The 14,527-nt window shown below is 42.2% G+C and overlaps 1 protein-coding gene across 1 annotated transcript; it reads left to right on the top strand.

Annotated features, from left to right (window-relative positions):
• Positions 1 to 255: 255 nt before the first annotated feature.
• SPATS1 (spermatogenesis associated serine rich 1) lies at positions 256 to 14,527 on the top strand. Its single transcript, XM_057303887.1, has 6 exons — positions 256 to 263; positions 2,640 to 2,764; positions 4,005 to 4,166; positions 8,527 to 8,647; positions 9,239 to 9,301; positions 14,322 to 14,527. The coding sequence occupies exons 1-6, from the start codon at positions 256 to 258 to the stop codon at positions 14,467 to 14,469; spliced, it is 627 nt and encodes a 208-aa protein (XP_057159870.1). The 3' UTR covers positions 14,470 to 14,527.

The following is a 14,527-nucleotide window of genomic DNA, read 5'->3' on the forward strand; positions in this document are numbered from 1 at the left end:
AGTGTCACAAGGGCTGCGATCAAACCTGGACCTAGGTGTTTATTTTCTGCATGACCTTAGGCAAGTTGCCTTAGTTCCCTCATCAGTAAAATGGAAGGATAAGCAATACTTATCTGTGGGGTGGTGTTAATGGGAATTAAAGTGGGATAACGCGTATAAAATGTTAACATAATCTTCTATATACGATACACGCACAATAAATGTTAGTTTAAAAAAATAATGTATATAATCTAGGGAACAATAAAAAATAGTAAGATGGAGTGGTAGGTATTTCATTTCATTGATGAAATCCAATGGTGATGTGTTACAGGTACTAAACACAGGGGTTTTCTGGAATCTAAGGGATGCTTGGCCAACACAACATCCTCTGGCAGAAAGGCCGGCCCCTCCTCTTCTGTTGAAACATGTCTTAGTGTGAGTGAGCCTCCAGGCCTCTGCAAAGCGTCCGTTCACCTAGAGTAAGTAAGGGTGCAGTAAAGACCTAACTATTGGGATAGATTCTGACCAGGAAGCCAGCATTCTGAGAGGTCATGACATGTTTGGCAAGAGCGTGGATTCTGGAGCCGGACTGTCTAGGTTCAAACCCCAGCTCTGCCAAGTTCGTCTGTGTGAACTTGGGAAAATTACTTTACCTTCCTGGGCCTCAGTTTTCTCATCTGTAAAATGGAGATAATACTTCATAGAATTATTTTAAGGTTTAAGTGAGTTAATACAGGGAAAGTGATTGGAAGACTCCATGACACACAACACGTGTTGTATGCATGCTTGTCATTATGAAGTTCAAAAGCAAGGGAAACTAAGCTATATTTTTTGGAATACATACTTAGGTGGTAAATCTTAAAGAAAAGCAAAGCCATGATTACCATAAGAGTCAGAGTCAGGAGAGTGGTTAATCCTCGCGGATGGGGACACACAAATGGTTCCTAGTGAGCAGTGGGTTGGGGGAAGAGTGGGAGGGGAGGGCTGGCTTTATAATTATTTATAAAACTGTATTGGTTGTGAGTACTTTTCTCTGTTTAGATTTCTTTACAGTAAAAAGTTTTGGAAGCCCTTTTTTCTAATCGCTTTTGTTACAAGGAAAGTAAGTACACTGTAGAAATTTTGAAAGAATAAAAACAATATTAAAAATAAAAATCATGGTAATTCCACCCCTTAGAGAATCAATTTTAATGTATTTTTTAAAGCTTTATTTTTAAGTCATCTCTGCACTCAATGTGGGGCTTGAACTCACAACCCTGAGGTCAAGAGTCGCACGTTCCACAGACTGAGCCAGCCAGGCTCCCTTAGTGTTAACATTTTGATGTTATTTTTTTATGTGCATAAGAAAAAAAAATCTTCACCCTTCTAAAGTGTGCAACTCAATGGTTTTTAGTATATTCACTAAACCATTACCACAATCAATTTTAGGACATTTCATCACCCCTAAAAAGAAGCCCGTCCTCTTGAGCAGTCACTCCATGTCCCCTACTCCCCCAGGCCTAGATAATCACTGATGTACTTCTTATCTCTATAGACTTGCCTATTCTGGACCTTTCATATAAATGGAATATGTGGTCTTTGGTGTCTGGCTTCTTTCATTCAGTGTTATGTTTTCAAGGTTCGTCTATGTTACAACATATATCAGTACATCATTCCTTTTTTTAAAAAAATAGGAGTGAATTATATATAACATAACATTTGCCATTTTATCCCTTTTTGCCCATTGATATTAATTACCTTTCAACCATCACTGCCATCTTTTTTTAAGGATTTTATATATTTATTTGGCACAGAGAGAGAGGGAGGGAGGGAGCACACACAAGCGGGAGGGCAACAGTGGGAGAGGGAGAAGAAGGCTCCCTGCTGAGCAGGGAGCCCCACTCAGGGCTCTATCCCAGGACCCCAAGGTCGTGACCTGAGCCAAGGGCAGACGCTTAATGACTGAGCCACCCAGGCACCCCCAACATTACTACTTTTAAAACATTTTCATCAGTCCAAACAGAAGCGCTTTACTCATTAAGCAACAATTCCCCATTCTCCCCTTTCCCCAGATCCTGGTACTCTAATCTACCCTAATCTACTAACCTGATCGACTTTCTGTCTCTCTGGATTTACCTAGCTAGATATCTCATATAAACGGAGTCATACAATATTTGTCCTTTTGTGTTTGGCTTATTTCACTTAACACAGTGTTACAAGTTTCATTCATGTTGTAACATGTATCAGAACGCCATTCCTTTTTATGGCTGAATAATATTCCATTGCATGTCAATGCCTCCATTCATCGGTCAGTGAGCATTTGGGTGGTTTCCACTGTGTGGCTGATGTGAGTAACGCTGCAAAGAACGTTGGTTTACAAGTATCTGAGTCTCTGTGTGCAATTCTTTGGGGGTATATGGCTAGGAGTGGAATTGCTGGGTTACAGCATAATTCTATATTTAACTTTTTGGGGAACCACTACACTGTTTTTAAAAATGCATCTTTCAACTATGTCAGTCCCCTCAAATTGTGAGTAAATAAATGATATGTCATGGACATTTATGGAACGGCAGGCCTAGTTGTCGTGAGGAAGGGTTATTGTAGCGTAAGACATGTAAAATCAGGTTCTAACTACCAATTTAAACACATGGAAGAATCTAATCCTTCCGCTTCCTTTCCAGCCTGGCTGCAGATTTGGATCTGAAATCCTCCTCCTCACATTCTGATCACTCCTCTGAAACCTCATTGCCTGAAGTCCCAAAAGAGAAATATCCTGAGGAGTTCAGCCTGCTTAAATTGCAGACAAGTGAGTACGTCATAGCCCCGCCCCTGCGTGCCTCCGCGCCCAGGGCTTTCCGGAAGTCTGCCATACTGTCGGGCACCGTTCGCTGGAGACTCAGGAAGTGCCGCGTGCCTGACATGCTTCATCTCTAATTCTCATAGTGACTGCGGGGGAGCTGTCATTATGTATTTTCCAAAACTAAAATGGCTTTATATAAAAACCATAAAAGTACCATGGCAAATTATTAAAATAATAATAAAGGAATATTTATAGTATAGAAACCCCTTCCCCAGTGTTTTCCCGCAGTAACCCCATTATGCCCTCTAGCCGTGAGGCATTTTGAAACATGTATGGGCGTGTATGTACGTACTTAGGTATATATGGGTTGTAGTATATATACAACCATACTTGCACTTGTGGAAAATAGGATACAAACTATTTTCACTCAAGGCAAATAGATCATGGACCTCTTTTTGTGTCATACATATAAATCTAGGTGGCTAATATAGACCTACCCATTTTACACAGAAGGCAACTGAGGCTCGGAGAGACTTAGTCACTCATACGAGAACACCCAGCTAGGAAGTACAGTGGTGGGATCAGAATCCGAACACGCCTGACTCCAGAGCCTGTGTGCTTTCTCGGCCACCATGGAGCCCAAGGGCTTCTCAAGCAACCCTAAAGCTGTTAGGGAGTCTCTCATTGTTTAAAATCGCTTTAGCGGTTTATAGGAAAAGTATTGAATGAGGAAGCAAAGACACAGACAGGTCCAGCAATTTGCCTGAGGTTCCACACGGGCCTTTCTCATCTGCCTGTCACTCCAGCGCATGCGTGTGCCATTGCTGCTGCCCACACTGCAGTCCATCAGGCTAAGTTGCCGTGGTTTGCCCAGCCCTTCGCTGGCTGATGGGCATTCTGTTCTTCCTACCCACTTCTCAGAGTGAAGGTTGGATCGTAGGTGTGTGTGAAAGTGTCTCTGAGCTTCCCATTCCATACATCACTTCCAACCATAAAATTGGCTTTATTTTTGGAGGAGAGGGTGAAAAGGGGAAAAAGGCCTCTTAGATACCTTTCTCCCCACTTCCCTTCTTTTTGGGCCTCGTCTCCCAGAGGTTAACACTGCTCCTGATATAGAGCCAAGGGATTATACAGGTTGATAAAGTACAGGCCAGTCAGAGAACGTCTGGGACGACTTTTCTGTCATTTAATTGCATTATGTGAGGCTGGGAGCGATGCTGATGGAAGGATTTCTGATGTCTTGCAGAAGATGGGCAGCGTCCGGAATGGACATTTTACCCGAGATTTAGCAGCAATATCCACACCTACCACGTTGGAAAGCAGTGTTTCTTTAATGGCGTCTTCCTCGGCAACAGGAGGTCTCTGTCAGAGAGAATGGTGGACAAGTGCTTTGGGAGGAAGAAATATGGTAATATTTTCCTCCTGGACCTTGACTGTGCCATGCCTAAAAATACACTCTGGATGTGGTTCAACATTCCATGGCTGGCCTCCGCCCTCTGGGGTCACCATGTCACTCTAGTGCAGCCAGGAAGATGGGAAAGTGAAGGGGATGGTTGGCAGACTGCATTTTCTGGCAAAGAACTCACAACATATGCTGATCCACATTTTTGTTTTTCTCTGAATTTCATAAAATGCTAATGTGACATTTAAGTCCTCAGATAAGTTCTCTCAGATACTTATTAATAGAAACCTTCATTCAAGTCTGCAGAAAATAATTTATGTTTCAGTTAGATGCTGCCCATCATGTGTATTTAAATTGTACATTATATTCTTCAAAAGGAAAATATCCCATAAACCTTAGCCTGTTATTTCATAGCTTATTTAATTAAAGGTAATTGAGATGTGTATATATATGTATATAGGGAGAGAGAGAGAGAGAAAGAGTTTGGAACATGGTGAGTTCTCTGTCCCAACCTACATAATAGATTTATGGAACAATCCTAGGGTTGCTGAGTACCAATGGACCGTGATAGCACATTCTTCTCAGGAAATACCTGTATGGGAGGCAGCCATTGCTTCATGGATTGCTGTAGCAGGAATACAGAGAGAAAGAAATAGAAAGTTCTCGTTTTTGAGTTTCAAAATAGGCTTTTAAACTCAGAGCAGAGACAAATAGTTTTGAAGATCAAGGCTTTCGTTTGGATAGAGGACACACAAGAAGCCATTCTAGAGGAGGTGTGGGGGAGGCTTGAGGAGTCCTGCATCAAAGTCTAGCCCGTGATCAGATGGGCCTCTAGCTGGGGTTTCTGCCTCAGAGCGTGGCTGGGACGAGACCTTGAGCCTTAGCGTGAAGTGGCCCCAGCTCTACTGAGCAGCAGAGCCTCGAGAGCTGTGGGCAATGTCTGGGCAGAAAGCTGGCCTCAGGGTCTCACCCACCCGGGAGATATGGAGGAATAGCTGCTTTTTTTGTGCCCTGTGAAGACTATGGAGGTTGGGACCCAGAGAAAGAATGAAACAAAGGTAGCAAGCCGGGAGGGCTGCCCAGGTCTCGCAACTGAAATGCTGGGAGACCACCGTATGACGCGCTGGGGACCATCAAGCCAGGGATCGTAGGAGAATAAACTGTTGCTTCACCTGATGCATTGTGGAGGGGGCTGGCTTGCTGAGGATCAGACTAGATGACACATGTTAGCAGACAACAGAAGCAAATGCCAGCCTTCAGAGAGTAGCGGAGATAAGGTGAATATCAGATTCCAGTGTGGTTTGCAGTCAGTGACCCTGGACCCAAAGCCTTCCACCAAAGCCCTGATAGCATGTGAGCCTGTGCACACCCTGACTTCTCACCCTCAGCTGAGATGCAGCCATCGGGTAGAATAAGAAAGATCTATTTAAATATGAAACAAGTGGGAAAAATCAGGAAGGGACTAAGTTTAGCTGTATGGTACTTAGGAATGCTCTTGGCCACAGTAGGATGAAAACCAAATTGTCAGAGGCTTAAATTGTAAGATATTATATGCTTTTTTTTTTTAAAAAAGATTTTCTTTATTCATTTGAGAGAGGGAGCGTAAGCAGGGAGAGGCAGAGGGAGAGGGAGAAGCAGACTCCCCACTGAACAGGGAGCCTGATGTGGGGCTTGCTCCCAGGACTCTGAAATCATGACCTGAGCTGAAGGCAGATGCTTAACCATCTGAGCCACCCAGGTGCCCCAGATAATATGTGCTTTTTTTTTTTTAAGATATTTATTATATATTTAACTAGAAACTTTGAAATCTAGGTGGCCTATATATGGACTGGTTGCCCAGTGATGTCATTGAAGATACAGGCTCATTTTGTCTTTCTGTGCTGCTATTCTCAGATTGTGTTGGAGTTTTGTCTTCACACTGACCATAATCTTATGGTCATAAGAGAACTGTTGCAGTTCCAAGCATCACATCTATATTTCGAAACATGAAAAAGAGGAATCTCTCTTGTTGCCTTTCCCTTTTAGAACGAAGGGAAAATTTTCTCATATGGTCCTTAGGAGACGTCCTTCCACCTGTGTCTCACTGCCTAGACCTGGGCCAGCGGCAAGTGTTTATCAAGGATAAATGGGATTATCACGATGGACTCAAATCCTAACCCTCATGCATCACTCCCCTTCTAACTCAAAGTAAACATTATCCTGAATTTTGTGTATTATTATTTCCCTTCCGTGCTTCCTTCCTTCATTCGTTCCCTCCTTCCTTTCTTTTATGATCTCTATACATACTGAATAAATGCAAAGGTGCAATTTTGAAATATTTATGGAATATATAGAATAAGGTATCACAATCACTTGCGTGCTCCTTATTCCATTTAAGAAATGGAGTATTGTCTTTATATTCAAAGGTTCCGAGAGGCCCCTTCCTGAATACGACATCTTTCCCCCCAACTCCACTGAGAACCCCTATTCTACCTTTATTACAAAGAAAAACTTTTTACTGGGGACATTTTCAAACATGTGCCAAAGTTGAGAGAAGAGCATAATATTACCTGATCGCTTAGCTTCAACAGTTATCAACAGGTGGCTTATCCGGGTTCATTTTTACCCCTCTCCCCCAGGGATTATTTTAAAGCAAGTTCCAGGCAGCAGATAATTGCATCTGTATACATTTTCAGTGTGTACATCTAATAGATATGGATTATTTTTATTTATATGACCACAATACCATTTTCATATCTTAAAAAAACGAACAAGAATTCCTTCATATCACCAAGTATCCAGTCAGTGTTCAAATACTCAATTGCCTCACAAATGAAATATTTAAAAATATTTCTAGTTTGAATCAGGATCCAAATAAGGTCCACACTTGGCAATTAGTTAAAATGTCTCTCAAGTCTCTCTCTCTCTCTTTTTAAATTATTTATTTATTTATTTATGAGAGAGAGAGAGAGAACATGAATGGGGGGAGGAGCAGAGGGAGAAGCAGAATCCCTGCTGAGCTCAGAACCCAACTCAGGATGGATCCCAGGACCCCGGAATCATGACCTGAGCTGAAGGCAGACGCCAAATGGACTGAGCCACCCAGGTGTCCTTCAAGTCTCTTTTTAATAAGTCCTCCCCTTCTTTTTTCTTGCAATTTATTTGGTGTAGAAACTAGGTCATGGGCACCTGGGTGGCTCAATCGGTTAAGCGTCTGCCTTTGGCTCAGGTCATGATCTCAGGGTCCTGGGATCGAGCCCTGCATTGGGCTCCCGGCTCAGTGGGGAGCGTGTTCTCCCTCACCCTCTGCTGCTCCCGCTGCATGTGCTCTCTCACCCACTCGCTCTCTTTCAAATAAATAAATAATGGCTTAAAAAAAAAAAAAAGAAACTAGGTCATGTATCCTGCAGAGTTTGCCACAGTCAGGATTTTGCTGATTACACCCCTTGGTACCATTTAACTGGTTTCTCTGTCCTATGTATTTCTTGTAAACTGAGAGTTGGACCTATAGGCTTGATTCCTTTTAGTGTGATTACTTCTTAGGTGACATCCAATGACTTCTTTAAACCCGAAATACAATGGTCTTTTCCCGTTTTTTTCTCTTCCTCGATCTCTTGCAGCGCTCGATACTTTTAAGCTTGGCACTGGACATTTTTTTCTTTCGTGACATTCTCTTCTCTCTTGTTATTTCTTGGATAAGATGGACAGGCAGCATCATGACTGCCAGTCAGCTTCCATTATGAACTGAAATTCAACACCTTTATTATAGAAAAAAACGAATCAAATTATGTTTCATTAATGGTTGGCTCTAACCCATTAGCTATGATCATCAGGCCATTGGTGGAGTTCCTTAAAGGCCTAATTTGTTGCCATAGAAGGAATAATAAAATGTCATCTGTGGTTGTAGGTCGTAGGGAAATTGACCTGAAAATATAATTTTTCTCTTCTGCAGCTCTTCCTCATTAGCTAATTTCCTTCTGAGATCCAGTCGGAGAGACAGAGCCCAATTACGGTTGTTTGTTAAGCTTTATAGGACACAGGGATTCAAAGTGCACCAATGCTCAGATTTTAAGCAGACTTCTTGCTTATCCTTTGCAGATACCCTTGATTCACTGTTCACTTTACACCAAAACATCCCCTCTGAACCTAAGCTATTCTTCTTTCCCAGGCTGGGGTAATCATGACACTTTCTGGAAAATCTCCCAAACACAGCGTTTGTCAGGCACACTTTTCATCTTCTCAAGGCAAGACCATCACAAACACAATAATAATATGTACCTCATAATGAAACATGAAATTATCTAGTTCCCATTGTCATATCGATAGAGCCTATCTTTGGATTACCGTCAGTCCTTTTTATGATCTTGTTTTTAAATATTTTTCACAGATATTGATCCTAGGAATGGAATACCAAAGTTAACTCCAGGAGATAATCCATATATGTACCCAGAACAGAGTAAAGACTTCCACAAAGGGGGATCAACTCTCCCACCAGTGAATTTCTCCATGTAAGTGTATGTGAATACTAGGGTTCGTTTGTTAATTTTAAAGGACTTATATCTCTCCGTACTATATATGTTATATTTCATAAAGAGTAGATTCCAACAAACATGGTTGCTGACAATTTCTAAAAAAGTTCATCCCTAGTCCCTTAGCGTCCACACGTGTGCGTGTGTGTAATTGAAATTATACACAGGATCTTGACTACAAAAAGGGGGTTGTTAATTTTGTCCCTATTATTGTTACCATGAATCCGAAGTCTTTTCAGTTTCATACCGAGTCAGATTGTTTATTAGCGACTACAGTTTGGATTGATGTACCCTTGGAACTAATCTCAGACCAAAGTGATTGAGGAGAAAGGGAGGTTCATTAAGTTAAAAGAAAAATAGTTAGTATATTACATTCATATTTTAAAAAAATAATCATGTTTGGTTTAATGATGTTTAGTAAAAATTGTAATAAGAATCATGACCTTTACAGTTTTGAAGCCCATAGGTGGCCATTAAAACCAGAAAAGAAGACATTTTCACTTAAAAAAAAATGTATCGATCCCTCTGCCAAGCCATACCGATTATATGGTTGTCTGTTCTGTTTTTCAGAGTGCCTTATGAAAAGAAATACGATACATTTATTCCACTTGAGCCTCTTCCACAAATTCCTATGTGAGTTCTGTGCCACGGTTTTGTATTATCCGATCTTTATGAAGTTATCAGTTATTTATAATTTTCTCCTATGGAGTAGCTCATAGACACCCAACACAGAGGGACCTTTGACATCCCAGCAGGTGGGGCAGTTTGTGTGGAGGGTTTTGGTGAGACACTAGGAGGACAAGTGCTGTGGAGTCTGGCATCTGGGTTGCCCATGTCTTTAGCCAATAATATGGACAGTCCACCAGAGGCCCTGTGTTGGGCTAGGTATGCACTATGGGGGGTTTATATGGAGCAAAAAGACAAGGTCCCTGATTTGCAAAACCCAAGAGCTGTTGGAAAAGAAAGACCCACGCTTAAATGAGTGCAACCAGGGAGGATGGTTAGAGTTTGAAGAGGCAGAGAAAAAGCCATCAGAATATTCTCACGCTTAAGGGAAGTATCATCCTTCTGATCTGATATTTTAAGTTCAGCTCCATTCTGAACCTCATTTATTTTCCCAAGTAGGGTTTAGACCTAGAAAATGATATGTGTGAGTATAAAAAATTTCACTTTCCAGGGGTGCCCAGGTGGCTCAGTGGGTTAGGTGACCAACTCTTGATTTTGGCTCAGGTCATGATCTCAGCGTCCTGGCATTGACCTGTGCCAGGCTCCCTGCTCAGTGGAAGTCTGCTTGTCTTCCTCTGCCCCTCCCTTTAGCCCTCCCCTGCTTGTGTGTGCGCTCTCTCTCTTTCTCTCTTAAATAAATAAGTAAATCTTTTTTTTTTTCCAAAAGATTTTATTTATTTATTTGACAGAGATAGAGACAGCCAGCGAGAGAGGGAACACGAGCAGGGGGAGTGGGAGAGGAAGAAGCAGGCTCATAGCGGAGGAGCCTGATGTGGGGCTCGATCCCATAACGCCGGGATCACGCCCTGAGCCGAAGGCAGACGCTTAACCGCTGTGCCACCCAAGCGCCCCTAAATAAGTAAATCTTAAAATAACTTCAATTAAAAATTATTTATTTATTTGAGAGAGAGAGAGGGAGCTTGAGTTGGGGGGGTAGGGGCAGAGGGAGAAGGAGAAGCAGACTCCCCACTGAGCAGGAAGCCCAATTTGGGGCTCGATCCCAGGACCCTGAGATCATGACCTGAACTGAAGGCAGATGCGCTTAACCAACTAAGCCACCCAGGCGCCCCCCCCCAATTTCACTTTCTAATACAAAACAGTCTCACATAAGTATGGCTAGAGTGGGCAAGTGACCCACATTCTGACCCACCAGAGCTCAGCTGGGAGACCAAACCCCGGAGCTCAGTGGAAATAAAAGCCTTTTATTCCAAGCTTGGGAGCTTAAGTACCATCACGATACTGTATTATTACTTGAGGCACATAATTAGGGCCTCGCATGTCTGTACTGTACATTTTTTGGAAACACTCTGCTAGAATATTTAAAAGTAATTGCAAGGGCACAAAATAAGTCTTTTTACATTTAAAGAAGACTGAAATCAGGGGCGCCTGGGTGGCACAGCGGTTAAGCATCTGCCTTCGGCTCAGGGCGTGATCCCGGCGTTATGGGATCGAGCCCCACATCAGGCTCCTCCGCTGGGAGCTTGCCTCTTCCTCTCCCACTCCCCCTGCTTGTGTTCCCTCTCTCGCTGGCTGTCTCTATCTCTGTCGAATAAATAAATAAAATCTTAAAAAAAAAAAGAAGACTGAAATCATATCAAGTATCTTTTGTGACCATGATGGTGTGAAAATAAAAATCAATTACAAGAGGAAGACTGGAAAGTTCACAAATGTATGAAGATAAACAACATGTTCCTGAGCAACCAATGGGTCAAAGAAGAAATGAAAAGAAGAATAAAAATATACTTTCAGGCAAGTGAAAATGGAAATAGAACATACCAAAACTTATGGTATGCAGCAAAAGCAAGTCTAAAAGAGAAGTTGATAGTAATAAATGCTTATGTTGAGGAACAAGAAAGATATCAAGTGAACAACTTAACTTTACACCTCAAGGAGCTAGAAAAAAAGAACAAACTAAGCCTGAAGTTAGTGGAAGGAAGGAAATAACGAAAACCAGAGGGGAAATAAATGAAATAGAGATTAAAAAGACAATAGAAAAGATCAATGAAAGGGCTTTTTAAAAATTTATTTATTTTTTAAAAAGATTTTATTTATTTGAGAGAGAGAGAGAATGAGCAAGGGGGAGAGGCAGAGGGAGAAACAGACTCCCTGCTGAGCAGAGAGCCTGACATGGGGCTCGATCCCAGGACCCTGAGATCATGACCCAAGCCGAAATTAAGAGTTGAACACTTAACCGACTGAGCTACACAGGCACCCAAGATTATCCTTATTTTTTCTTTTTATTTTATTTTTTAAAAGATTTTATTTATTTATTCGACAGAGAGAGAGACAGCCAGCGAGAGAGGGAACACAAGCAGGGGGAGTGGGAGAGGAAGAAGCAGGCTCATAGCGGAGGAGCCTGATGTGGGGCTCGATCCCATAACGCTGGCCAGGATCACGCCCTGAACCGATGGCAGACGCTTAACCGCTGTGCCACCCAGGCGCCCCTATCCTTATTTTTTAAAGAATTCTGCCGTTTGTGTTGATCTCTTCCTTTTGGCTGAAGGATTACTTAACAGATTTAAAATTTCCAAGTGGAAGAGGTTTTGATTTTTATTTTGTAATTCAATTTTTACTTTTATCACCTAATGACCAGAAAGTACTGTTTTTATTGTTTTTATTTTATGGAACTTACCAAGTTTTCCTTGTGACCTAATACACGCTCAATTTGGGGACTGACTCTACATACATTTGAAGGTGTGTCTACTTCAACAGGATGCAAAGTTAGATACATACCCAGAAGATTTACCTTTTTTTTTTTAAGATTTTATTTATTTATTGCATGAGAGAGAGAGAGAAAGCAAGCGAGCGCACATGCGGGAGGGAGGGAGGGAGAGGGAGAGAGAATCTGAAGCAGACTCTTCACCCAATGAGGGTCTCGATCTCATGACTGGGAGATCATGACCTGACCTAAAACCAAGAGTTGGATGCTTAACCGAGTGAGCCATCCAGGCACTCCAGATTTATCTTTTTGATTAAAATTGTTCATTTGACTTAGTTTGGACTGAAAACGGGTGGGTTAATATTAATGTATTTCTATCTTTATTGTTAACTGTATCCATTAACATTATAAAAGTATCTTCTTTTTAGACAAACCAAAACCAGACTCTTAATTGTAGAGAACAAACTGGTGGTTCCCAGAGGGGAGGTGGGTGGGGAGGATGGGTGAAACAGGTGATGGGGATTAAGGCATGCACCTGTCATGATGAGCACTGAGTAATGTAGAGAATTGTCGAATCACTATATTGTACGCCTGAAATGAATATAACACTGTAAGTTATAACACTGCACTGGAATTAAAAATTTTAAAAACCTTCTTTTTCTCATTTAATGCTTTTTGTCCTGTATTATACACTGCCAGATATTAAGATTACAACTCTTACTTCGTTTTGTTTGCATTTGACTAATATACCTTTACCCATTTTTTTGTTTTTAGACTTTCAAATCACTTTTTTTTAGGTCTGTCTTTTAGACACAGAGTTGGATTTTGCTTTTGTGAGCCAACCTGAAAATTGTTTTCTTTAATAGGTGAATTAAGGGGCTCCTGGGTGGCTCAGACGGTTAAGCGTCCAAGACTTTTGATTTTGGCTCAGGTCATGGTCTCGGGGTTGTGAGACGGAGCTCTGCAGTCACTGGGGAGTCTGCTTGAGATTCTCTCTCCCTCTCCCGCTGCCCCTCCTCCGCTCATGTGCATGAGCTCTCTCTCTAAAATAAAAAATAAATCTTAAAAAAATAGGTGAATTAAGATAATTTGAATTAATGATTTGACAGATTTGATTTCAATTCTATCATAATATTTTGTTACATTTATTATGTGTATTATTTTTATCATAAGTCTGTTTTCCTTGATTGCTTCAGCAAAAGTTAAAAAGAATTATTTCTTTTGATGTTAAGGAATGCTTGTGGTTTTGTTGTAGTGATTCTTTATGCTAGTATCTTTCTATATTGCCCAGGTAAGATCCTGCTGGTCTTATTTGGGCTTCTACTATTGGTTTGTCAGCTTTACATGATATCCGTGACTCCCACCTCTTACCTGTGTGGTAATCCGGTTTCCTTCCTGCAGGGACTTCCCCATCCCTAGCAGATGTATCAGGACATTTTTTCCAATCATGGTGCCTTTCTCCCTAAATATATGAAAATTGGAGCTGCCAAAAGATGAAAAGATTCTTCATCTCTTTTCTCTGACTCATCCCAGGAGTCACAATTCCTGGTACCTCTTGGAACATACACAGGGTGGCCCAGCCTATGTCCTTTCCAATCTCTGCAGACTTGGGGGGATGCTGGGGGTCTGCATTAGCTGAGGCCTCAGCAAAACAACAGAAGGCACACTCAGGTGGGATTCTGAAGAGAGCTTAATGGAAGGACTGTTGACAGATGAGTAAACAGGTCAAGGGAAATTATATGGAAGGGCGAAGCCCCTCTGAGGCTCTCTCCAGGGGGCGGCTGTTACCACTCCCAGGACAGCGAGAAGAGTGATTTTGTTGCCCAGCTTGGCGGGAGATGGAGAAGAGCTGTCTGGAAGGGACTGAGGCCGTGGAGAGTGCAGCTGCGGCCAGAACCTGGGGTACCTCAGGAGATGAGCGGGAGTAGAGGAGTTAGGTGAGAAATACCCCAACCTCCGCTTGCTTTCTGGTCTCCTGCTGGTGCCTCCAATGCGTTAGCCAAGCCCGGCTCCACGGCAGGGGCATATGGTGGGGTCCAGGCGATGCAAGTTGCAGAGGTCAGCTGTCTGGGGAGAGAAGGGCAGAAAAGAGATCTGGGTTTGGGGGAGAGGGAAATGCTGAACAACCATCGTGGTGTTGCGTTTCGTCACTGGTCTCCTAAATTGGAAGCCTTCTTACCTTGGAGGATGCAGTCCCTTCCCCACTGAAGGTGTCTGTGCGTTTTGCAGCAGACAAACTCAAACTCAGGTGTTGTTTTCTTTCTACAGCTTGCCTTTCTGGGTGAAGGAGAAGGCCAACAGGCTGAAGAACGAGATAAGAGAGGTTGAGGAGCTTGACAATTGGCAACCAGCGTCCCCCTTGATGCACAATTTACTCCTTCCTGGTGGGTTAAAGAACTTTCAAAGAATAGTATAAAAACTGGAGGCAAGCCCAGAAGAGCAGGCTTTTGAGAGGCTTCGTGGTGGAGAGGAGA

This window comes from Ursus arctos, unplaced genomic scaffold (genome assembly GCF_023065955.2).
Source record: "Ursus arctos isolate Adak ecotype North America unplaced genomic scaffold, UrsArc2.0 scaffold_29, whole genome shotgun sequence".
In the NCBI taxonomy this organism is placed as follows: Eukaryota; Metazoa; Chordata; class Mammalia; order Carnivora; family Ursidae; genus Ursus; species Ursus arctos.

Excerpts from the sequence above, each read along its gene's own strand:
- SPATS1 (XM_057303887.1), top strand. Across the intron at positions 2,765-4,004 it reads CCTGCTTAAATTGCAGACAA|AAGATGGGCAGCGTCCGGAA; the intron begins GTGAGTACGTCA and ends GATGTCTTGCAG. Across the intron at positions 8,648-9,238 it reads CCACCAGTGAATTTCTCCAT|AGTGCCTTATGAAAAGAAAT; the intron begins GTAAGTGTATGT and ends TCTGTTTTTCAG.